This window comes from Macaca mulatta, chromosome 14 (assembly GCF_049350105.2).
Source record: "Macaca mulatta isolate MMU2019108-1 chromosome 14, T2T-MMU8v2.0, whole genome shotgun sequence".
NCBI classification, from domain to species: Eukaryota; Metazoa; Chordata; class Mammalia; order Primates; family Cercopithecidae; genus Macaca; species Macaca mulatta.
In genome coordinates this window covers 89,809,627-89,836,554 of record NC_133419.1, presented here as the reverse complement: position 1 = coordinate 89,836,554, position 26,928 = coordinate 89,809,627, and the positions used below count along the sequence as shown (strand labels likewise).

The 26,928-nt window shown below is 34.4% G+C and overlaps 1 protein-coding gene across 6 annotated transcripts in view; it reads left to right on the top strand.

The window, feature by feature from the left end:
* Nucleotides 1–17,188, top strand: part of NOX4 (NADPH oxidase 4) — a 170,725-nt gene extending 153,537 nt beyond the window's left edge. For 4 of the 6 annotated variants that reach the window (XM_001105410.5, XM_002799737.4, XM_015115392.3 and 1 more), the window contains 5 exons: nt 1,269–1,388; nt 3,270–3,378; nt 5,931–5,999; nt 7,523–7,623; nt 16,655–17,188. In XM_001105410.5, the coding sequence (XP_001105410.1) occupies nt 1,269–1,388; nt 3,270–3,378; nt 5,931–5,999; nt 7,523–7,623; nt 16,655–16,775 (520 nt within the window). In that variant the 3' untranslated portion in view covers nt 16,776–17,188. The remainder of the gene's footprint in view (nt 1–1,268; nt 1,389–3,269; nt 3,379–5,930; nt 6,000–7,522; nt 7,624–16,654) is intronic. The other 2 variants (XM_001105331.5, XM_077964902.1) reach the window with 1 other exon arrangement.
* The last annotated feature ends 9,740 nt before the right edge of the window (nt 17,189–26,928 follow it).

Sequence of the window (26,928 nt, the reverse complement as noted above, 5' to 3'; positions counted from 1 at the left end):
AAAAAAAAAAAAAAAAAAAAAAAAAAGCATTTCAAATGAAAAACAACTGATTCTCTAAGGGCTTTAAAACCAAATTCCCACTTACATTTCCCAGCTCATACTGGACTTAGCCCATTTCTTGCATCAGTGCTGGGCCTCCCAGAAGGCCTGTCAGTTTACTGTAGGCACTGATTGATGCCATTAACAAAATATATTTCTGATATTTGTGTGGCCCTCTACAATTCTTAGCACACTTTTTTTTCTGTAGTATCACATCTTATTGACTCTTTTATAGATGAAGGAAATCCAGTTTAGAGAGGACAAGTAACTTGTCTGGTATCCCAGCCCTAGTAAATGACTAGAACACTGAGTTCTAGTTGTCCTGTCCAGATTTATTTCAAACACTGAAGAGTAGCTTTGTGGGGAGTGGGGAGGGTGTGTGTGTGGGTGTGTAGCTCAGAAAGCAGACAAGTAGGAAGGAGGGGGCAGTGGCCAAAATATATTCACACAGCCAAAACAGACGTAGGGAATTTGAGAAATGTACTGTTTTGGCTGGACATTTTGCTTCCCTGAATAAAATTAATTGTCTGTTACTAAGAAAGAATGGGAGGATGAATTATTATATGAACAATTAGCATTTCTATTGCATTAAGAAGGATTTCGCTATGCTCTCTCTCTCTCTCTCACACACACACACACACTTGAATATATAAACATGAGCAGACTAATTAGAACTTCAGAGCTTCCTTTGTGACTGCTCTTTACAGCTAAAGAACTATCAGTTTATAAGTAAAGTTCTATACTTATGAACAACCAGGCCAAGAGGAAGAACAGTGCCAAATTCTTTTCCTTACTCCTATTATTTTTCTGTTCACATAGTAAATGTTTAAATAAGTATTTCTACTACTGCCATTGGAAAAAAATATTTTTTGAATTTAGACACAGTAAAGCAATCGTTATTTTATTTTAGTCCCATATAGTAATCTAATATGATCAGAGCTTTAACTTGTCCTTAGCTCTCTGGCATGATCATATTTACATTACTCTATACTTTTAATTAATGGTTCCTCAAAAAAAGGCATACTGAGAAACAGATGTACTTGTTTTAATCTTGACAAGTCATAAACAACATTTGTTATTCCTTTAGGCTGACCATTATGAGAATCAGTGAAATAAGGCCTGTCCTATCACAAAGTGTAGAGATTGTATTCAGCGTGTTTATTATATGGTACAGAAAATTAATTTAACTTATTTTCATTTTTTCCCACCTTTGTCTGACTGCTCTACAGGCTGTATATTGATGGTCCTTTTGGAAGTCCGTTTGAGGAATCACTGAACTATGAGATCAGCCTCTGTGTGGCTGGAGGCATTGGAGTAACTCCATTTGCATCAATACTCAACACCCTGCTGTATGTCATTTTGATCTATTTATTAATCCAAATAGAGAACTGCCAATATTTCAGACATCTCTCTTTTTAGTATAAAATAATTCCTTATTGAATTATTCTACTTGTTGATCAAGGACCTCCATTTACTGATTGAGGAGGGGAATAATTCAGTGATTCTCAACATGTGGTCTGTGACTGCCAGCATATTCTCTTGTAGAAAGATGTCATATCACAGTTATGCACTCCTCTGTCCTTTTCCTCTGTTAGAAGTCGTTCACCTCCATCCTTCATTTCTCTATATCCTCATCAGTGGTAAGTGGTTCTACTCATTCATTCGGTCAACAAATATTTTTGTGCACCCATCTGCCAATAGATCTTACAGGTATTGGAAAGACAGCAATTAATGAAAACAGAGTCCCTGCCCTTAAAAAGCTTACATTCAAATGGGGCAGATAGAAAGCAATGAGAAATATAAATAACATTGTTTCAGAAAATATTACAATTATGACAAAAGGTAGACATTAATGGATATGGAAATAAAGGGCTGGCTTTATTGTTGAAGTATGGTCAGGCTTTTCTGAGATGACAGCTGAACACATCATTCCTTCATTTATCACTTAGCAAATTTACAACAGACTAAAGAAAAGTAGCTTCAAAGGTGAAATTGTGGCTGGGCACATTGGCTCACGCCTGTAATCCCAGCACTTTGGGAGGCTGAGGTGGGTGGATCGCTTGAGGCCAGGAGTTCAAGACCAGCCTGGCCAACATGGTGAAACCCTGTCTCTACTAACAACACAAAAATCAACCGGGCATGGTTGTGCACGCCTGTAATCCCAGCTACCCTGGAGGTCGAGGCATGAGAATCTCCTGAACCTGGGAGGAGGAGGTTGCAGTGAGTAGAGGTGATACCACTGCACTCCAGCCTGAGTGACAGAGCAAGACTCTGCCAAAAAAAAAAAAAAAAAAAAAAAAAAAAAGTGAAATTGTCTGACCAGGAAATACTAAACTAAAACTTATTTTAGTTTCAGGATTATAAGCAAAAGTTAATTGATCGACATTCTTATGAAAACACAAAGCAAAATAAAAGTAGAAAGTTATTCTCAAATCTATTCCATTTACTTTTTTTTTTCAGAACCAAAAAAGAAATAATAAATTTAAGTGATGTGTTTGAATTATATTTTATTTCAGTTTTAAATACTAGATGTAAATTTGGTACTTTCTAGTGGTTCTTACAAAAATGATCATGCTCTAAGCTAGAAATAATTTGTTTCTGACAACACATTACAAGTTATTTGGTTACCTAATGTTATGAAAAAGGAAGAATATTTTCTTAACCTCAAGCCTACTTTTTATAAATGGGGATCCAAACTTGGAATTATGAGTTGCTGGAATGCATTACGTCGTACATGATTGTGAAATCTCTTTCTTTAATGATTTTTAAGAGAGGATAAACAACCAAATTTCTGGAATAGTTTGCCTCATTTTGCCAAAAAGCCAGGGCAAGACTGGATGACCTTTGGAGCCCTACTCAGTCTGTGATAGAATTCACTGAAAATTGAAAACTTTTTTTTCTGAGATACAAGGCCCGATATTATTCTGGTCCAATTTAGTTATGACCTTCAACTGGAAATGAATGATATGCATACTTGTGAATATTATTCACACTTAAATTCATTTAACACTTAAACACCTAAATTCATGAAGTATGTCATATCCTTGAGTCAATATATTACATATTAAATTCATTTAGGTCTCATGGTAAGTGCTGTATCAGCTGCTAGAATGTAAATGACTGATTTTTATTGGTTGCTTACTAATGAAAAGTAAATTTGCAAAAATATAGGAATTCCTTAATATTTGCGTTTGCCATCCTAATCACTATCATGTTATTTTAATTTTAAGGGATGACTGGAAACCATACAAGCTTAGAAGACTATACTTTATTTGGGTATGCAGAGATATCCAGTCCTTCCGTTGGTTTGCAGACTTACTCTGTATGTTGCATAACAAGGTAACTTTAGGGTTGTTTCTAGTTTTGCAATTTTTCAAATTAAAATAGTTATATCTTTTATATTACAAAAGCAATAAATGCTTGCCATAGATTAAACCATAGAAATTATGCAGATAAGTAGCAAGGAAATAAATAAGTCTCTTAAACATAAAAACTCAGAGATAATATCTCTTAGCAATTAGGCACATGTCTTTTCAGATATGGATATTTGTGAGTATGCGTATATATCTACTATATTTTAACATAGGAACATTCATTTCTATGTTTTAACATAGGGTGTTTCACATGGAAATGTATGCATATGGCTGAAGGTGATGAGGGAAGACAATGAGGGAAATACCGGAAGGCACCTGCTGTAACATCTTCCATCCTTTGTTCTGATAGCTCTTATCCTTGATTTTCCATCTTTAATACTTCAAATCACCAGACTTTTTGGTATACGATACAAAATCTCAACAATCCCCAAATTCTGTGTTTTATTTTTTGCAGAGATAAAGCAGGCATCTTTTCCTATCCAACCTGTAACATTTGACCTATTTATCTTTATTCAGATTATACGAGTGATACACATATGCGTCCTTGCTACAAATATTTCAAACAATTCTGATAAAGTAAAATCCTCTTTTACTACCTTCCCTACCTAATCTGTGTAAACAGAGGTAACTCTTAAGTGTTCTATAAATCCTATCGTAATATTTATATTGTTTATGCAAATTCCTTTATTAATTGATTACTATGTCTTGACTATTTTTTTATGTTAGTGCATATAGAGCTACCTTATTGTTTTCCCTGGTGCCAACAATTAGAGATGGTGGACCTACCTGATTCTTTTAGAGGATTTCATTGTATAGATATATCTAGTTTGCTGAACAATTCTCTAATGTTAGATACTTTTTTATTACAAAGAACGCTGAAATGGATATCATTATATATACCTCTTTGTGAATGTATTCACTCATTCAGTCATTCTATCATTCAGTGTATATTTATTTATTAACTGATTACTATCAATCTGAAACTATTCTAGGATCTGAAAAGTCATCAAGTGGCAAAATAAAACCAAGTTTCTGATCTCACGTGGTTTATATTCTAAGGGGGCAAGATAGACAACAACCAATAAATACATCGAGCATCAGGTTCTGAGATTCGGGTTAGGACAAAGGAAGGGAAAGTAGGAGTAAAGCAGCGTGAACAGTAAAGGGTGTGTTAATTTATATTGCATGTTCAGAAACACCCATCAAACAAAATGTTATAATGCCATTTGAGCAGACTTGGCTGAAGTGAATGAGCAGACTAAACACATATTATGGAGAAAAAAAATCAAGATAGAGAAACCTAACTTCGTAGGCAAGAGCTCTGAGGCAGTAGTATACTTGGTGTCCTGAAAGAAGAGAAAGGAGATCTGTGTGGATGAAGCAGAGTAAGCAAGGGAAAGAATAGTAGGAGATGAAATTAGAGAGGTGGTGTCTGTGCTTTTCTGGGAAGAAGTGGATTACATAAAGGCCTCCAAACTTTTTGCAAAATAAATAAATAAATATTAAATAAATAGAAAGATTGGTTCTGGATATGTACCTAGAAGAATTAAAAGCAGGGAATTGGACAGATGCCCATAGAAGCATTATTCACAATAGCCAAAGGATGGAAACAACCCAAATATCCAAATATTCATGACTGGATAAACAGATTATGATATACGCACACAATGTAATACTATTCAGCTCTAAAAAGGAAGGAAATTATGACATATACTATGCGGATGAACTTTGAAGACATAACGCTAAATGAAATAAGCCGGACGCAAAAGCACAACTATATTATGCTGTCACTTACAGGAGGTCCCTAGAGTAGTTTAATTTGTAAAGACAGGAAGTAGAATAGTCTCTACATATGCATCCTTGCTAAAAATATTTCAAACAATTCAGGTACAGTAAAATCCTCTCAGGTTGCCAAAGCCTTTGGGAAAGGGGAAATGAGGAGTTGTTGTTCCATATTTTTTTGTAGACTATTTATTTTTGCAGGTATATTTTGCCTCTTGCATTTTTGTACAAGAGAAACCAGAGCCCATTGCTGAATAAGCAGAAGGCAGAAACAGGAAAAAGCGTCTATTTGTTTTGTTTTGTATTTGCTATCATGCATAAGTTAAATCACTATTGTCTTTTTTTCTCAAGAAAATCATGTTCTTGATAAGTAAACTGGCACAATTTTGAGACTCTTAAGGAATAAAATAAGGAGTATTTCAGAAGGACTAATATTTGAGAATATTTGTATAGCATTTAGCATGCTAAATTTTGTATCTATGAAGATAACAGAAAATTATTCCCTACCACTACCACCATCAGACCTCATTCATACCAAGAGGCCAGATTATTGTTAGACTCTGTTATATATATTTGCATGTATGTGTGTGTGTGTGTGTGTATTCATTTTCTTATAGATATTGGTTATGATAAGCTACGTTATGTTAAATTCTAAATCACATATGTTAGAATAGGAGAAAATCTGAGTATACCCACAGAATTTTAATAAGTCTATTCCTTTTTCTGTCCTCCCAGTTTTGGCAAGAGAACAGACCTGACTATGTTAACATCCAGCTGTACCTCAGTCAAACAGATGGGATACAGGTATGTGGTTGATGTTATCGTAAATTAAACAAGCCTCTTGATAATAGACTTACTGTAGGAGCTGTGGTGGAAGAAAATTCCTGCAGGTGGTTTGAACAGAAGTTTCCTAGAGGAAGGCGGCCTTTGGAATATGTCCAGAAAAGTCATAGCTTGTCCTTGAAGTCAACCATATTATGCCTTCCATTTGTCCTTCTCACAGGGAGCTGGGGCAGACTCAAAAGGTCTGAGTCTACCCCTCCCCTCTTCACTATCACCTCAAGTTCTTCTAAAATTCAGACTACACATGAACAGCCTTGTGATTTCTTTTTATTGAGGGGATATTTTATGTGGAGAGAGAATATGAGTTCATATACAATTAAGCTTATTTCTAGACAAGGGAAACTAAAAATAATGACAACCATCATGCATTATTTATTTACTCTTCTAGGCACTGTGCTAAGAATTTCACATATATTAGTTTATTAGTTTAAAACAGAGTCAAGCAGTAAATGATATTTACATTTTGCAAATGATGAAACTGATATTTGAAGACAACATTGAAGAGCTGGACTGGTGTATAAATCTAGGCATGAATGCATTAACAAATTGTATTTTAGTACTTTTTGTCGTACATTTTCACAATACTTCGAATACAAAATTTGAATGTTTGTCAGTTACCTCAAAACTAATCTAACCCTAATTTTTCCAGTCATATTTCTACCCTATCTGGTATGTAAAAAGTATTGCATTTTACTACTCTCACGAAGTAAGTCAATATCACTTTTCCTCCTGGTATTGCTATAATGAAGGTATGAAGCATAATTTGCATTTGGTTCTCAGTTTGCCTGCCTGGGATTCACATACACTGCCTGCCTTCACACATCTCTGCAATTCACTCTGACTCTTCATATTGATTTAGATCTAATGCTCTGTTAATTGCAAACAGGAGCCCATTCACAGCCATTTATTGATAAACCCCATTTTGGAGTTCTGCTGTCTTGAGCTGTCTTGTCTAGGATCATTTCCCAAATGTATGATGATAATTTGTAGTATTTTACTTATATAATGAGCCAAATATGACAACTGTATTTGTGGTGCCAAAATACTTCAATGAAGTCTATGTGCTGAGCCTTTTTGAGGGTGAGCAATTAGAATTCATTCTTTGTCTTACATTGCAGTTCTTTAAAGATGAAACAACTAACTGAAGTCTAAGAAAATTAGCCATTTGTCAGAATGGCATTCAAGGAGATTAGTTCTAACAATTAATTCAATTGAAAATCAAGTTTTTGTACCTTTTTACCAGAATGGATTTTGTTTGTTTGTTTAAAAACAAACAAATGCAATTCAAGGAGATAATGGATTTTAAAAGAAAGTCAAAAGGAAATGATATTTTGAAATAATTGTACGTAATAGGTTGCCATTTGATACTTACATTCTTTATATCACAGCAATTTAGTGGGAAGTCACAGCACCAGCAGAAATGATGTTAGAGAACTAGGTTACTTAACTAAATCTCGAATAATGTGGTGCTTTATTTTTGGCAGAAGATAATTGGAGAAAAATATCATGCACTGAATTCAAGACTGTTTATTGGACGTCCTCGGTGGAAACTTTTGTTTGATGAAATAGCAAAGTATAACAGAGGGTAAGTACTATACCTCAAAAGTTTGACATGTGGCTAATAAATTAATTAAAATATTTTCAAATAATTACATGAGGTTTAAAAATGAATTGGCAATGAGTTTACAAATGACAAATTCACTGAAACACTCTTTCACTATCAACAGAGGAAGTAAGGCAGGTGTCGTCCTACATTTTTGTAATTCCAAATAATTAAAGTTTGGCTTAGAAATAGTCTCTAATGTATTTATGAACTAAACTTTCCTACCTGATTATAAATTTGTAAAGACCTATATTAAAAATGGGTATTCTCTCCCACAGAATATATCAGGTGATCCTAGGAAAAGTTTTCAAAATCATGTTTGCAAACAAAGAAATTTACAATTAGTTCTAACAATGAATTCATTTAAAATCACATTTTTGAACCTTTTTTACCAGAATGAATATGTTTTTTGTTTGTTTGTTTGTTTGTTTTTAAAAAAAAAGCTCTGCTTTGTAATATGCAGTCTTTAAACCTGGAATATTTCCAAACATATTATTTAGAAACTATAATTTTATAAATAATCTTGTTCTTATAGACTATGTATCTATGATCTGAAGAAATTATTATAGAAGGAAAGCTTTCATTTTAGAGCACAGACCAGTCAGCCCATTTGTCTTTTGTAAATTTACCGTAGTGAGAGCACTGATCTATAAGAATTCTAAGAAGATACTGAAAACTATATAACCACTCACATATTTTTAGGTTTACATCTAAACAGTTTCATCATAAGTTTAAATGATTGTAAAAGATGTGATTTCTAACATATTGCAGGTATTGACATTTTGTAATTAACGTAATTTCTTCAAACATATCCACTGGAATATAAATATAGCTAGATGATACCGTCATTTATTATAAAAATACATAAACTCTTCTTTTAGCAGTTGGATGTTTTACATCATTCTTTTTCTTTCATTTAAGTTGTATTTCTGTCCCATTAACCCATATAATTTTATCAAAATTCAATATATTTTTACATTTGAACTAATCATATTTTTATTGCTAACCTAATCCTAATCATACTTCTGCAACAATAATGTACATAAATTAAATATTTCATTTTAAAATTTCCTGTAATCATAAGACTCCAGTGTTAATTTTTACTTCTGGCTTATCATTACAATTACTTTATATAGTTGAACACTCCATAACTTTTAAAATATATTTTTATAAACATCAAAAGGATATATGATTATAAATGCACAGGCCAGCTTATTAAATGAATATTTTTTAAAAATCCAATTTAGGAATTCATGGATGAATATTATTTATTGAAGAAATCACTGGTTCAAGATGATCCCTATCTCTACCTTCAGAGATTTGGTTTTAGAAATTATAGAATGGAGCCTGGGAAGCAAAATATAAGAAGGAATAAAGTTACCCATCAGACTCAGATTACAGCCATGTTTAAACTTTTGTAGTATTACCCTTCCCTTGATGAAGTAGTTTTGGCATGAAGATGTAAGCATGATTTACAAAGCAGAAGTTCTTTTAATATTCAGAGTTGAAATTTAGAAAAAAATGATCAACCCACTTTTGGTTATCTTCCTCTCCCATCTTTCTCCAGTATCACCCATCTTAGATGTGATAAACTTGTCATACTCCTCTGTCTCTTGCTATGCTTTGCAAACATGTTCCTCTTTAATACCATTTACTGACTTCTGACAAGAAATTTTTTGTCGATTTTCACTGTATATTGCTGAAAACTGATAGTTTCTTTGGCTGAATTCAGAAACCAAATCTCTAAAGAGCAGATTATTTGCAGATTGAAATAGATCGACGCTGTTGATTCCTACAGTTAGTTCTCAAGAAGTCTCATTCGTTAGGCTGTTTGTGTTTTAGAGCGATTTGTGTGTGTGTGTGTGTGTGTGTGTGTATTTGGTAGTTTGTTCTTTTCCTGGAAAAAAATGGAAAACTGGTTTAAGAAGAGCAAATGTGCACCATCTGCTGTTGACATTTTGTACAACACTTCGACTTTGTGTATTGGTTCTCAGGCGGGTGCCTGAAATGTGTTAAACATTTTTTTGAAGGATTTTTATGTAGCATGCTTGGGAAAAGAATGGTTCAACATTCTAAAGGTCTCTTTAACTGGACAAAGGCACTGCGTAAATGAGTGGTTTCGTTTAAGATGTAGCATTTTGATTAACCTCATGCACATAAATTGCTGAAAACATATAGAGATAACAGTAGGAAAGACAGATGTATACGTTAAGCTTTTTATATATCATATGTTGGGCAGTACTTTTTTGTATTTAATATATATATATATTATTGTCATACTTTAAGTTCTAGGGTACATGTGCACAACGTCCATGTTTGTTACATATGTATACATATGCCACGTTGGTGTGCTGCACCCATTAACTCGTCATTTACGTTAGGTATATCTCCTAATGCTATCCCTCCCCTCTCCCCCCTCCCCACAATAGGACCCGGTGTGTGATGTTCCCCTTCCTGTGTCCAAGTGATCTCATTGTTCAGTTCCCACCTATGAGTGAGAACATGTGGTATTTGGTTTTCTGTTCTTGCAATAGTTTACTGAGAATGATGGTTTCCAGCTGCATCCATGTCCCTACAAAGGACATGAACTCATCCTTTTTTATGGCTGCATAGTATTCCATGGTGTATATGTGCCACATTTTCTTAATCCAGCCTGTCACTGATGGACATTTGGGTTGATTCCAAGTCTTTGCTATTGTGAATAGTGCCGCAACAAACATATGTGTGCATGTTTCTTTATAGCAGCATGACTTATAATCCTTTGGGTGTATCCTGAGTAATGGGATAGCTGGGTAAAATGGTATTTCTAGTTCTAGGTCCTTGAGGAGTCACCACACTGTTTTCCACAATGTTTGAGCTAGTTTACAGTCCCACCAACAGTGTAAAAGTGTTCCTATTTCTCCACATCCTCTCCAGCACCTGTTGTTTCCTGATTTTTTAATGATTGCCATTCTAACTGGTGTGAGATGGTATCTCATTGTGGTTTTGATGTGCATTTCTCTGATGGCAAGTGATGATGAGCATTTTTTCTTGTGTCTGGTGGCTGTATGAATGTCTTCTTTTGAGAAGTGTCTGTTCATATCCTTGGGCAATACTTTTTAACTTTCAAAAAGTGATTATTTATTAAACCAGTAGGCATTAGTTTAGTATACTATGTAGAATACAAATTTAAATTGGATTAAACACTCCTGGCCCAGAGGTAATGATTGGTAACTCTTTGCTATGTATTCTTACAGAAGCTTTTGTAAGTTTGTGTGAGAGTGTGTGTGTGTATTTATGAAAGTATATGTAAACGTATGTTTGTGTGTGTGTGTGCTATATATATTTAAAATTGAAACTTTAGTTTTCTAACAAAAATTGAATCTATGACAAGTAATTCTTCAGCTTACTTTGTTATTTATTTATTTATTTATTTCTTGGCTTAGCTAGGAAGAACGAACTAACTTTTTAATGATGTATTTCTTTTGGTCATGGACAATTTCTGTGTAATTGTACCTCAAAGTATTCTAGAGTATAAACAGACTAGGTTTAGTTTATCACATTTACTCCTGTGACCCTGAGTCAAGTGACTCAGTTCTCCTGGATCTGTAATGCAATGAGTGAATAAGCTCTCTGGAGTGATTAAGTTCTCATTATGTAAGATTCGATGTTTACAAATCTACATGAAAAAGCAAGTATGAACATTTATAGAACTAGTTTCTAATGTCTACCCCCAAACCACATTTTCTACTTAGTACCGGATTCTACCTCCACCCATTCCATCAAAGGTTATGTAGAGAGGTCTCTAGATAATTGTTGGATTGCAGCACTGTAATGCAAATTTAGTACAAATGAATTGCAAAGATTGCTTGTAGAATTTGGAAAAAAAAACGAGTAAGATTGCATTAAGTTAGTGAGAGTGACATTAGGGAATTCCTCAGATCACATACACACAAAGGCTATCAGAGTTAAGCTAGTTAATAATTGCAAAAGAAAATGTTTAAAAAACCACAAAAATCATAATATCCTGGGTGATTTAAAAATAATGATTTTTATTATTATTTATTTTATAATTAATACTTGATTTTATTATCAAGTATTTAAGAAGTACCTCTAGGAAATCTGAAAAACTTGCCAAACTAGTTCTATAATTGCCCTGTCAAAGCCAAGCAAGAAAACAGTGGTATCTTATTGCCATCATACCGTGTTGACAGAAAGTTTACACAAAGAAACAAAATGACTCAATTCTCTTTTTATTTTAATGGAAGCTACATTATGTTTCAATAGTAATTTAAATTTCATTAAGTATAAAATCATTTAGTTTCATATGTTTTTATTTCTTTTGCTCACTTTGGGTTTAATGAGCTTTTTTTTAAAATTTTTACTAGTTTCTTAAAATGGAAACATAGGTCGTTGATTTCAGACTGTTTTTCTTAATAAAAGTGTTTAATGCTACACGTTTTCCTCTAAACATCACTTTTGCCAACTCTTATACATTTTGACTTGTTTGTTTTCAGTTTCATCTTATTCAAATATGTTTTATTTTTATATTGTTTTTTTCTTTGACCCATGGGTTATTTAGAAATGTTTTATTTCCAAATATGTGGAAATTTTCCAGGTATCTTTTTGTTTTTAATTTCTACTTAAATTGTGATTTGATCTAAAAATGAACTCCTTGTGATTCTAATCCTTTAAAATGTATTGATACCTGTTTTATTGCCCAGAATATGTTCAGTCTTGGTGAGTGTTCCATATGCACTTAAAAATAATTGGTATTCCATTATTGTTAGATAAAGCATTCTATAAATGCCAATTTGTTCCAATAGGTTGATAGTGGTATTCAAGTTTTCAATATGCTTGCTGAATTTCTGTCTGCTTGTATTAATTACTGAGAGGAGAGTATTGAAATAATTAACTATAATTATGAATTTATCTGTCTTTGCGGTTCCATCAGTTTTTGCTTTATGTTGAAACTTTTTAGTTTCAGTGTTTAAATCATTTACATTCAATTTAATGAAAATACGGTTGGGTTTAAATCTAGCAGTTCACCATTGCTTTGTACTTATCTATTTGTTCTTTCTTTGTTTTATTTTCTTTTTTTACCTTGATTTGGGTTGAGTGTTTTTTATTATTCCACATTTTTCCTCTAATGTTAGCTATACCTCTGTATTTTTTTTTTCTTTTTAGTAATTGCTTCAGGTCGTTGGTTCCCAAACTGGATTCCTCAGACCAGCATCAATTGGAATCTTGTTAGAAAAGCAAGTTCTTGAGCCCTATCCAAGATCTGCCAAATCAGAAACCGTATGGATGGGGAGACCTACCTATTTGTGTTCTATGAAGTCTCTGAAATGATTCTGATGAAGCCAAAATTAGAGAAACATTGTTCTAAGTTTACAGTATACATCATTAGCTTATCACAGCCTATTTTATGTTTATGTTTATGTTTACATTTATTTTTTAGAGACAGAGTATTGCTCTGTTGCCCAGGTCAGAGTGCAGTGACATGATCTCGGCTCACTGCAATCTTGAATTCCTGGGCTCAAGAGCTCTTCCAACCTCAGTCTCCTGAGTAACTGGAACTACAGTTGCATACCACCATGCTCAGCTAATTTTTAAAATGTTTTGTAGAAATGGGATCTCACTCTGTTGGCCAGGCTGGCACTTTGAATAATATTATAACACTTCATGTACTTCCATTTTCTTCCATCCTTTTTGCTATTGTTGCATTCACCTTACATATACATATGTTATAATTCTCATCATTAGTATTTTTGTTTTAAACATCAAGCACATATTAAAAAGATTAGAAATTAGACAAAATACATATTTTATATTTACTTACAGATTTTACTATTTTGCTGTTCTTCATTCTTTTGGTTAGATTCAAATTTCCATCTAATTTTGTTTTCCTACTTCTTGAGTAGTTTTCTTTAGTGTACTTTATAGTACTGGTTTGCTGGCGATAAATTATTTCAGCTTTTGTCTGTATATAAAGTTTTATTCCATCTTAATTTCTGAAAAATCATTTTTGTTTGGCATAAAATTTGCTTGATACATAATAGTTGATGTTTTATATTTTAGTACTTTGAAGATATCACTTCATTGACTTCTGACTTGCATAGTTTATGATAAGAAGTTCACGTTCATTCTTATATTTCATTCTTATATTTTCTGTTGATGATTTGTAATGTGTCTTTTCCCCCAGTCTGTTTGGTTTTATGTTTTTCTTTTTGTCACTTGTTTTTAGCATTTTATTATCAATTGCCTTGGTATAGTTTCCTTTGTGTTTATTCTCCTTGGGATTTATGAGATCTTTTATTTATTTATTTATTTCTTCTCCCTTGGTCTTCTCTCATGTTGGACTATGGTTACATGTATTTTTGACTAGTTGGTATTATCCCATGGACCACTGATGCTCTGTGCTTCTTTCTTTTTCTTTTTCTTTTTTTTTTCAGTTTTTGTTCTCTGTGGGTTTCAATTTGGATAGATTCTAATGCTGTTTCTTCAAGTTTACTTTTTCTTCAGCAATGCCTATTCTTTTTTTAACTCATCTAGTGTATTTATCATTTCAAATATTGCACTCCATCTCGAGAATTTATGTTTGGGCCTTTAAAAAATATTCCATTTATTGTCTCATCGTGATTATGCTTTTCTTTGAATATATGAAGCCTGTATATCATCACTGTTTCAATGACCATGTCTATCATTCTGAGTCTGTTTCTGTTGAATGCTCTTTCTCCTTGAATTAGTTTGCTAGGGCTACCATAGCAATATACCACAGACTGGGTGCATTAAACAGCAGCAATTTATTTTCTCATAGTTCTGGGGGCTGGAAGTTTAAGATCAAGATGCAGGCAGGACTAGTTTCCTGAGATCTCTCTCCTTGACTTGCAGATGGCTACGTTCTTGATGCCTCTTCACATGGCTTTTTCTCTGCGCATGCACTTCCCTGGTGTCTCTTTTTGTGTTCAAATTACTTCTTATAAGTACACCATTCAGATTGGATTAGGGCCTACCCTAGTACCCTCATTTTAACTTAAATTGCCTCCTTAAAAGCCTTGTCTCTTAATGCAGTCACATCCTGAAGCACTGAGGGCTAGGACTTCAACCTACGGGTTTTGGAGGGGCACACTTCAGCCCATAACACTCCTAGTTATAGTTCATACTTTTTTGCTTTTTGAATTCCTGGTACTTTTTTTATTGATTTCTGTACATTTTAAAGTTTAAATGTTTGGTGCCAAATTTTGATTTATTTATTTTAATAGTTTTGGACTTGTTCTGACATGCAGTTAAGTTACTCAGGTTCAGTTGTATCTTTACAAGGCTCACTTTTAAGATTTGTTAGTGGAGGTCTAGAGTAGCCTTTGGTCCAAGCTTAATTTTACCAATATCCCCTCTACTCCTTGCAAATAAGGTGATAACCTTTCTGAGAATACAACCCATTGCCCTGTATTTATAGGACTTTCTGTTCTGGTGTGTGTGAATGTAAATTATTTGCAGTCCTGTGTAAACTCTGGCAATTATTTATCCTGTTGATCTCTGATAGCTCTTTACCCACATTCATGAAGTTTCTTCTCATATATGAACAGATTATTAATCAAACAAAGACTTGAGGACTCTTCTCTCCTGATCTCCAAGGCGTCTTTCTGTAGATCTCCCTTCCCTTCCATATTCTGTTCCACAAATTCCAGCGGTTTGGCCTCAATGAACTCCGTTCTTTGTCCCCTCAGTGTAATCACCAATCTTTGCTGGAGTTTCCCCTCTCTGTGCTGCAGCCAGTAGATTGCCTCCAGGCAGTAAGCAAAGACAGTGACTGTGCTTAGTATGTTTTCTTCCCTTTTCAGGGATCATAGTTCCATGCTATATAATATTAGCATATAATAAGTATATAACTATATAATATATGTAATATATAATATAATATATAATAATAGATATAGCGGTATAATAGGTATATAATAATATACCTATTATTCAATGTCTGAAAATACTTATTTCCTCTATTTGGTTTGCTTTTTTATAGATTTTTAATGTAAGAGGGTAGATCTGATCCCTATTACCCCATCGTGGCTCCAAGTAAAATTCTATTTTCACAGATTTTAGTTTCATTTTTCAAGGTAAAAAGTTTTAATAACTTTTTTTTTCAGTATTTACTATTAATTTTTGGTACCAGTTTTAATGGATTCAGTGTCTTTTGTTCAGCATGAGTTATTCTGAGATAATCAAGACATACTGGATTTTCCCAAGATATGAGATGAAATATTAATCATTTTGACATCCTAGGAAGAATCAAATGCAAATCAAACTTGGGAAGAAGGTCAATTTGAAATATTATTTATTTCCTGGGATTTATTTAGTCTATCTGTTAGAGATATGTATTACTTAACTACTAAAATTTTTTATTCGAGAATAATAAAAACTGCTTGGCATTTGTTACCATTATTGCAGTGCATAAATAAAAAAGAACTAGATGAATATGTTTTTTGTTTTACTGTGAATATAAATTAGTTGCTTAAAAATACTATTTCAAATTGGTAATATCTTTTTTCTTTCCTTCCTTATTCATCACTGCTTTTGCAAATCCATGTAGGAATTTTAGATAACTATGTGTAAAGTGTACAATAAAAGAAGAATTTACATTGCCCAGTGTGGACTGAACATCTATTCAGAGGTCAGCTGTTTAGCAATTGACATCTATCAATCGTTGCTCTTAATGAGGTTGCTGGTTTCACCAATGACAAGTCATGAAAAGACTAAGGCAAACTAATCAATCTCTGCCTGATAATAAGCATATTTGTGCTCATAGGTACATTCTTTGAATTACCCTAAATTCTAGAATGAAAAGTATGAGGTAAACAAAATATTTTCCTGGTTGACATTTACATTTGGAAATAATTAGAAAATTGTTTTCCATATGTAAAACAGCAAGAAATTGACTTTGTTAATACTTTAAACCATGCTAATAAAACATATTTCTTGTTACGTTCTGCCTAATTTTACACCTGATTTTCTATTTCCTCTTCTCTTGTTCTAGGAAAACAGTTGGTGTTTTCTGTTGTGGACCCAATTCACTATCCAAGACTCTTCATAAACTAAGTAACCAGAACAACTCGTATGGGACAAGATTTGAATACAATAAAGAGTCTTTCAGTTGAAAACTTTTGCCATAAAGCAGGACTCTAAAGAAGGAATGAGTGCAATTTCTAAGACTTTGAAACTCAGCGGAATCAAACAGCTGTGTTATGCCAAAGAATAGTAAGGTTTTCTTATTTATGATTATTTAAAATGGAAATGTGAGAATGTGGCAAGATGACAGGTCACATTACATGTTTAATCTGGAAACAAAAGAGACCCTGAAGAATATTTGATGTGATGATTCACTTTTCAGTTCTCAAATTAAAAGAAAACTATTAGATGCACACTGTTGATTTTTATGGTGGATTCAAAAACTCCCTAGTGAGGAGCTGAACTTGCTTAATCTAAGGCTGATTGTCGTGTTCCTCTTTAAATTGTTTTTGGTTGAACAAATGCAAGATTGAACAAAATTAAAAATTCATTGAAGCTCAAATTCCATTTTCTATGTTGTGTATAAACAGAGTAGCTTTAATTTGCAAGCGCTCCAGGCAAATATATTAGATGTTTGAAAACACAGCACAAGACTCTGTATTGATACGGGTACTTTGTGTCAATATCTAATTGTCTCCACTACTTATGCTAATACCTCTATTTGATATCTGAAGACTATATGCTAACTGAACCGTCCTCAAATGTTATTATAGTATCTGTTTTTATATATATTTTTCTTTTTATTCCTCTCTCCAGGGAAATATGCCTTCCCTTAGCATGCATTAGACATCATGATTTAATAGATCCCTTTCATCTTTATTTAATTTAACACTATTGCATGGTAATGAAAATATTCCTACTATAAATTATAAAGGGATATACATACTAATACCTTTTTCCTTTTTTCAGTATTTTTGTCTCTATTATTGTTATTATTTTGTTTTGTTTTGTTTTTCCCAGGTAGAGTTTGTCTTAGGCTGTAGTCTCTTGGGATACTTAGTTAATTTGCACTTTGAGACCAAAGGACATCATGTCTGTCAGTAGGGACTGAATATAAGATTTATCTCCTTTGTCATACATTGGTTTATGATGGAGATATTGAAAGTCTAATCACATTCTTGATTAGTAAAACCTTTATTTTACCTTCTAAGTAAGAGGAAATATGATATCCTTATTCAAACTTAAGTTTAGAATCCAGAATATTACTGTTGCACTTTTTGGTATCCTGAATTTCCATAGGGAGCTATTGGGTTTAAAGTCACTGTTAGAACTACACTGTGTGATCTTATAAACTTATATTCCCTGGCTATCACATTCTTGGCTCAGAACAGTATTCCCCATTACTATCTTAAGAATTAAGGCATTCATGGCTCATGCCTATAATCCCAACACTTTGGGAGGCCAAGGCGGGTGGATCACGAGGTCAGAGTTCAAGACCAGCCAGACCAAGTTGGTGAAACCCCGTCTCTACTAAAAATACAAAAATTAGGTGGGTGTGGTGGTGGGTGCCTGTAATCCCAGCTACTCGGGAGACTGAGGCAGAGAATTGCTTGAACACAGGGGGCAAAGGTTGCAGTGAGCCAAGACTGCACTGCTGCACTCCAGCCTGGGTGACAGAGCAAGATTTCGTCTCAAAAAAAAAAAAAAAAAAAAAAAAGAATTAAGGCATTCATACAATTTAGTGATTTTATTTAGTAGTCGGCTATCAATTGCTTTCAAATATAACACATTGCTGAAATCAGCAGTGTGACTTACCTTACCATTGTTAAAATGTTACACAAAACAACATGACAGATGCTACTGTCATTTTTTTGCTGTAATTCACCAATAACAATCAAGCATGCTAACCCATATGGGATGATATTTACTTGTAGATATTTCTTCCTCTCCTTGAAATTCTCCTTTCTGTGGAAAGCAGATGAATCCAAGAAACGGATGGGAAATGTGGAATGCTCATGCAGATTTAGCTCTGAAGGCATATTTAATAACTAGTATGTCTGGACAACAGTTTTAGATTAAAAAGAATTTTCATGAAAACATTTAACAGAAAGAACTAGTAAAAAGAAACTTTGGGTTAGTCCAGGCTTAATGTGCAATACTGACTCTATACTGATCATAATTTATTTATGTGATTATATTAAGGCACCTAATTTCCATAAAACAGGTAGAAGATTTTTCAAAAGAAAGATGTTTCAAAGTTGGTCTGCCATTCCAGAGGAGCCTCCTTGCTTATTCAAGTTCCAGTAGGTGTTCAAATGTTAAATGTTAAACGTAGGTCATCTTTGCTTCTGCAGGGTTTCATCTTGCATGTTTAAGAGAACTTTGCTTTATTTTGAGGGATTAATTCTCTGCGGATCATTCTTAAAATATAAGCCTTAAATCACTAATTTTGGTAGCAATAAATGTTAAAATTGAAATGGTGTCCTTGAAATTTCTGTAAGCTCACTATAACTTTGGAACAAATAAAGCAGCAACATTTGTTCACAAGATGATGCAAGTTTAAGAAACACACTCTGCTTGTCAGGAATTAGCATTTGCGCCGGCTGTGGCCGTGGTGGCTCACACCTGTAATCCCAGCACTTTGAGAGGCCGAGGCGGGCGGATCACTTGAGGTCAGGAGTTTAAGACCAACCTGGCCAACATGGTGAAACCCCATCTCTACTAAAAATACAAAAATTAGCCAGACATGGTGGCGGGTGCCTGTAGTCCCAACTACACGGGAGGCTGAGGCACGAGAATCACTTGAACCGGGGAGGCGAGACGGAGGTTGCAGTGAGCCGAGATCGCACCAATGCACTCCAACCTTGGTAATGAGACTCTGACTCAAAATAAAAAAAAAAATAAAAATAAAAATAAAAAAAAGAGAGAATTAGCATTTGAGTGCACCCTAGCATGAGAAGCCTTAGGAATTTGAGTTCTGGAACTATCAATATTGTTGCAGGCTAATGGTGTGACTGAGTCAAATTCCTTCTCATACATAGACTAAAATGTATCATTTTTTTAATTTTTGGACAGTGTATCCTTTTGAGAATCTGATTAAAATGCTTAGTATGACATACAGCACATCCCTACAATTTTGGGGAACCTAGAAACACATTCCAAAAAGAAGCACACTTGTTTAAGAACCTCTAAACAAAATGGCTATTGCTATATGTGTTTCTACTCATACATCTCTTTTCTTTTTCTTGTCTGTTTTTTTTTTTGTTTTTTTTTTTTTTTTTTTTTCCTGAGACAGGGTCTTCCAGCCACACTGGGATGCAGTGATGCGATCTCAGTTCACTGCAACCTCCACCTCCTGAACTCAGGTGATCCTCCCATCTCAGCCTACCAAGTAACTGGGACTACAGGCACAGGCCACCACACCTAGCCAATTTTTTTATTTTTAGTAGAGACAGGGTTTTCACAATGTTGACCAGGCTGGTCTCAAACTACTGGGCTTAAGTGATCTTCCCACCTTGGCTTCTCAAAGTGCTGGGATTACAGGTATGAGCCACCACTCCTGGCCCAAACTACCAATTTCTGTAGGATTATACCAAGACATTTATTTTGTGGACAAGGGTGTTCTCTTTATATGTTAACAAACAGATAATTCAGTAGGACTTTCCATCGGTTTTTAATCTTGCTGTATCACCTGATTTATGCAAGGGAAGACTATCATTTTTACATATAAATAATTCTAAAAAACTATGATTCATATACATACACACTCATACATATATACTACATAAATCCATACATATATGTACATACATTTGGGACTTCATTTTCTTTTTTAAAAATTTCAAGTTAAAAGTGAAATGCTTGATAGTTCTTCATTCAGTGACTTTAAAATGCCAATTGGGTGACTATGGTAGTCTAGGCATTTAAAACAATAGCGTAAAAGCAATGTAGACAAGGAACAGGCTGAATCAATTTAATCTACACAGCCATGTGATTTATAAACCCACAAATCAGTGTTTACTTGGAGCATTCACAGCAGGTGATGGATTTAAATTATGAGCCGTTGTTAAAGAGATTCACTGGCGGCAAATGGACTGTTGTCATTAATAGATAATGCTAGTGATGAAGAATATTCATTATATAAAAGAGAAGAAATTTTAAGAAAAAATGTTCTGTTTCTTAAGGATGGTTAAACTAGCCAAAAAGTGAATTTTCTAAACAAACCCAGGGGAAAATTTTTAAGTTGCTATTCACTTTAAGAAGTTTCCTTTTCTTGTGCTAACTAGGACTTTTTCCATACACAGTTATATTACTGAAAATAAAATACTGAAAGTAGTAGTCTTATTTTACAATTGGGAAAACTGAGGATCAAAATTGCTACAAGTCATCTATTGAGTTTGTAGCAGAGCTGAGCCTGGAATTCAATTTCTTTTTTTTTTCCTTTCTTTCTTTCTTTTTTTTTTTTTTTTTTTTTGAGATGGAATCTCACACTGTCGCCCAGGCTGGAGTGCAGTGGTGTGATCTAGGCTCATGCAAGCTCCGCCTTCCAGACCCACGCCATTCTCCTTCCTCAGCCTCCCGAGAAGCTGGGACTACAGGTGTCCACCACCACGCCTGGCTAATTTGGGGTATTTATTTTTTTTTTTTTTTAGTAGAGACATGGTTTCACTGTGTTAGCCAGGATGATCTCGATCTGCTGACCTTGTGATCCGCCTGCCTCGGCCTCCCAAAGTTTTGGGATTACAGGCGTGAGCCACTGCACCCAGCCTGGAGTTCAATTTTTTAAATCTCTTCTACTGAAAGGCTCTTCACCTCCCCATGAAATCTTCATCTAATAAAAATATCTTGCACTGTGAGTTTGAATCTCCCTGTTAAACCCGATTTAGTGTCATGTGGAAAATAAGACACTGAGTGTTAATTCCAGATTCAGATTCAGAAAATTATACTCTTCTGATGAATCTATCTTCTTATTCTAAATGTGTTAGTCTTATATGTTTTGCCTAACATTTTCATATACCTGTTTTTAAGTATGATAATTGTGATAAAGGGATTGTGTTCTCCAGAGTTTTGCATTGGAGAAATCTGTAATGTAGTTTCTAGGAAATGCTAATATTATAATTTTAAATTCAAGTTCATAGATGAAAATCATAACTTCACCAGGTTTCTAACCACCCAGGAAATGCTGGTATCAAAACAAATGACTATTGTTCACTACTCACATGACCATAACTCACTTTTTGTCCAGGAGAAAAGAGTCAGCATTTTGTAAACTAGTGAGACAGGAAATAAATGAAATCAAATATAATGAGATTGACATTTACTTCAGCCACCTCAGGACAATGAGAACTCACTGTTATTTCTCTTCTAAATATCCTCTCTATTGCACTAACTTTATTATTCTATTCTGTAAGACTCTTTATTCTATTCTATACTATTATGTTCTTTATTCTCAAAGGACACAATTGCAGAGACTAGTTAAACTAAATTTTCTAAAGAGAAAAAGCAGAAAACATCTAATAATTAGCAAATAGGGGTTTATTGTAAGAGAAAAAAAGATCGTGTGGATCTTTTATAAAAATGAACAGAAAGCTTAATGTTGCTTTAGAACAGAGACCAACAACCTGACGCAAAGTGTTAAAATTCACATTTCAGAACTAGGAAGGGCAAGAAATGTCTCATAGGAGGAATAAAACTTGTCAGAGAAAGCAAAATCATTGAATACATCAGGACATAATAATGTTTTTCCTTTTATAACTCAAAAGATGCTCAAATACTTGGTAAACTGGCTATTTCTCTGGTTTGGAAGAATATAAAAGAATGTGATGTATGGCTAGATTTTAGGGAACCTTTCACATTTTCACTGACATTAGATTTTTAGCGAGAAGCTTTATCTTAGATTAAAATTATATCTAGGTTCTTTAAGAAATAAAGCATTGATGAGCTGCTGTTTGACCTAGAGAAGACCCCGACACTTAGATGAGAGCCAGCACTGCAAAATACTTTAATATGTATGGCAATAAAGAAGGCCAGGATGCCATGCACTGCTTTAGTCACATACACAATGCATTAAAATTCTGTCATTGCAAGGTCATATTTCACAACCCTTATCCTTCCACCCAGGGAATGAAAACCTGCTTAACAATTGCAGACATTGAGAAACATACATTATCTCTGTTGTAACATAAAAGTATATATATTTACTTATATCAGCATATTCACTTGAACCTAGCATCAATTTTGTATGACTATGTAACTCATTTTAGTGGTGAGAAATATTCACAGTGCATCAAACAGGAGCTTTGCTTACTTGCTTAAAAATTTACTGCAGCCAACACATTGGCTAAAGACAAAGCCATTAAATTTTCTAGGCTTTTGTCTGCAGCTGAACCTCAAAGGAATGTAAAATACCTTATTGCACCTGTGTTGGAACATGGCCTGGGACATACCCTACACCCTGTGATTAGATGTGCTGCACAGTTTATTCTTTAGGTTCCCAGGGACTAACAGGTTTAGGAAAATACAATCTCTTGAGTCAGCATGGAATCTTTAATGGCAGAACTGGGTGCCCACCAGGTGCAATTACACCTTTGTTTAAATAAAACAATTATCTGTTTACCGAAAGGCATTAGCAGGAGATTATATGTTTTTTCTCTTTTCATTAAAATTTGTTTTAAGGCCAGGCAAGGTGGCTCACACCTGTAATCCCAGCACTTTGGGAGTCCAAGGCAGGCAGATCACCTGAGGTCAGGAGTTTGAGACCAGCCTGGCCAACATGGTGAAACCCTGTCTCTACTAAAAACACAAAAGTCAGCCGGGCATGTTGGTGGGCACCTGTAATCTCAGCTATTCAGGAGGCTGAGGCAAGAGAATCCCTTGAACCTGGGAGGTGGAGGTTGCGGTGAGCCAAGATTGTGCCGTTGCACTCCAGCCTGGGGGACAGGAGCGAGACTTGGTCTCAAAAAATAAAAATAAAATAAAAAATAAATTAAATTAGAGATGGAAAAAGTAGAAATCACTTTAAAAATTAAGCATACAATTGGATGACATGCTGTTCTACCCTGAGAGCGTGCCAGTGTTACCATTGTATTCAGCCACATTCATTGGTTATGAAGAAAACAGGCTTCTGAGAGAGAAATCAGAAAATTTGGAGCCTTCATCCATGAAATATATTAGACCACTTATGTAAAAATGGGAATAATATCTACCTCTGCTTAATTGACAGGGATATAGTGTGGCAAAAATGTGGAAGAGGGGAGGAGAAGTATGGTGAAGAGAGAGATTTCCTAAGCAAATCTCCCTTAGTAGGCTTTTGATAACAGAGTAAATATCAAACACTGTTGTAAGAAAGTAAAACTCAGACTTTTATGAGTTGCAGTCCATTGTACCTGAGAGATTGATTTTTTAATTTTGTTTTCTGGACAAGTAGGGAAACACCCACAGCAAACCAGCACTACTATCTGTCTTTGTTCTGCTCTCCACAAAGAGAGTCTTTTATTAAATCTAGTATATGTTTTCTGAATTCCTCTTAGCTGGTTTGGGCCAGGCCCAGTGTGGCTAGAGATAGTTGTATTCACTTACGAAAATTAAGTTAAGAATTGCAGATGGTAGCATTAGTTATCCCACTTATTTAGGATTTGATGGAGGAAAATTTCAGTGTTTATGAGATATTCTACTGAATTAAATTCAAGACCTATGTCTTAGCACTAGAAATCCTTCTATTTACAAAAATTGCAAGACATTTTATCTGCTTTTTCTTTAGATGGGAATAAAGTAAATGTATAGCTTTCTTACTCTTACTGGAGATATTTTACATTGTGGGTTTTCCTCAAAGCTCATGGTATTTTCTAGATTTTTATATTTAAATAATGTGTGTATGTGCATGTGTGTATTTTTATGGTGGATTATAAAAAAAATCTCTTGAGTGAAAATGAAATTCTAGGCCGGGCGTGGTGGCTCAAGCCTGTAATCCCAGCACTTTGGGAGACCGAGACGGGCGGATCACGAGGTCAGCAGATTGAGACCATCCTGGCTAACCCGGTGAAACCCCGTCTCTACTAAAAAATACAAAAAAGTAGCCGGGCGAGGTGGCGGGCGCCTGTAGTCCCAGCTACTCGGGAGGCTGAGGCAGGAGAATGGCGTAAACCCGGGAGGCCGAGCTTGCAGTGAACTGAGATCCGGCCACTGCACTCCAGCCTGGGCGACATAGCGAGACTCTGTCTCAAAAAAAAAAAAAAAAAAAAAAAAAAGAAAATGAAATTCTAGAATAATGTGTAGCAACACCCTCCAGCTTTCATAGCATTCAACAATTTCAGGTTTGCAATTAGAGAAAGTATAGTCCTCCCATCCAATTGTGAGATGCTCAGCAATCCAAGTTTGGCATTTGATCCTTGTTATCTAGTTAAATGGAAGTGTGGCATGATACAGTGCTGAAGAGAAAGCACTAAATCAAATTCAATATTCATAAATAATTGAAAATATGCATACATTTATATATAATTTTATTGCTATAAAGTCATAGTACGTAGGAAAACCTTTATTGTTTTGGAACATGACACAGTGCTTACAATTGAAACAAATAAAATTTGTTCAAACATACTTAAAATCTCTTTTCATTGGGAATTATGCGCTTTTGGCAATAATAATCAAGAATTTCTCTAGGATTTTGAGAACAGCATAGTGTTGTTTTCATACTAAAGAAGGACCAGTCTTACATGTGAAGATAATAAAAAAGTAGTATTTAAGGACTGCTCCTTTGAAACACTGAAAATATTCTAATTTCCAAGCCACTCAACACTTTTGTGATTTTCCTTACAGCAGGACATGTAATTCGGAATGATAGAATTCTGATATTTAAATTTAACATGCTGGATTTGGGATTTGGGTTTTATTTTTGGTTTGTTTTTTGTTATTATTTTTAAATCTCATAATTGTATCCAGTAAGATTGGAACATTAAATATTCATATAATTTAAAAATATTAAAATATCTATATATTTGCACAGAAAATTAATAAAATGTAATATGTTCATTACGAAGTTTAAATGTTGCGTTTTTATGTTTGATCATTGGGGAGTCAATTTTACCTAAACATTGAGTATACTGTACATATTTACACACATGTAAAAACTCCTGCTTACAGATTTTTGTTTATTTTATCCAGCACATCACAATCTCCCTTTTTTGAAATCTTCAAATTATGCAAAATAAAGAATAATAGTAAAGTTACTGTCAGGTGTGCCTGACATTTCCTAAGGTAGGATATGAGCCATTTGCCATCAGCCCTGTCCTAGAGACCAGTGTTCTGATACCATCTGAAAACTGCTTTCCCCATCAGTAAAATGCGGATCAGACTTTTTTCTAAAAATGCTCTCTGAGAATCATTATATCTTGTGTTTCTATGTTGACTTTGACTCTCTGTAGAATTGATGATTTTATAGTGGATAGGATGAGTAAAAATGCTTCAGTATATATGACTGTGATCACTTTTAGGTCCTAAGATATGCCTAGGCTATACCAAGTTGAAATGCGTTCCTGCATCAGCAGTATGAAAATGTATTTGCTGACTGGGCATGGTAGTTCATGACTGTAATCTCAGCACTTTGGGAGGCCGAGGTGGGTGGATCACCTAAGGTCAGGCATTCAAGACCAGCCTGGCCAACATTGTGAAACCCGATCTGTACTAAAAATACAAAAATTAGCCAGGCATGGTGGTTCACGCTTGTAATCCCAGCTACTCAGGAGGCTGAGGCAGGGGAATCACTTGAACCTGGGAGGTGGAGGTTGCAGTGAGCTGAGACTGTGCCATTGCACTCCAGCCTGGGCGACAAGAGCAAAACTCCATCTGAAAAAAAAAAAAAGAAAAAAGAAAAAGAAAAAGAAAATATATTTGCTTCAGAATACAAGACATTATATTATTGATGTTTCTAAATCTATGCTCTTTACATTAAATTATTAGTCATTATTTTCTTTAAGAGTCATTCATGGATTAAATTAGATGCCACTGAGCTCTAACTTATATAGCTTTTAGAAGTAGTGACTTGTTTTGTAGGGTTTAAGCAGGTTACTTCACTATGTGGTACTGTATTTTTCTCAATCAATTCCTACCACGTTGCAGTCCTTCAAGTGATTTATTTTCAAAGAGTCTGCTTTCCTGAGATGGTGTCTTGCCCCCTGTATTTGTCCAAGCTGTCATACATTCTGTAATGGGCATTTCAACAGGTCAAGTTCAAATGCATTTAAAGGGCAAGATTAACAGTTGTGTGCTTGCATTTGCTATGTGCACTATTTGCTTTGTGTCACAATG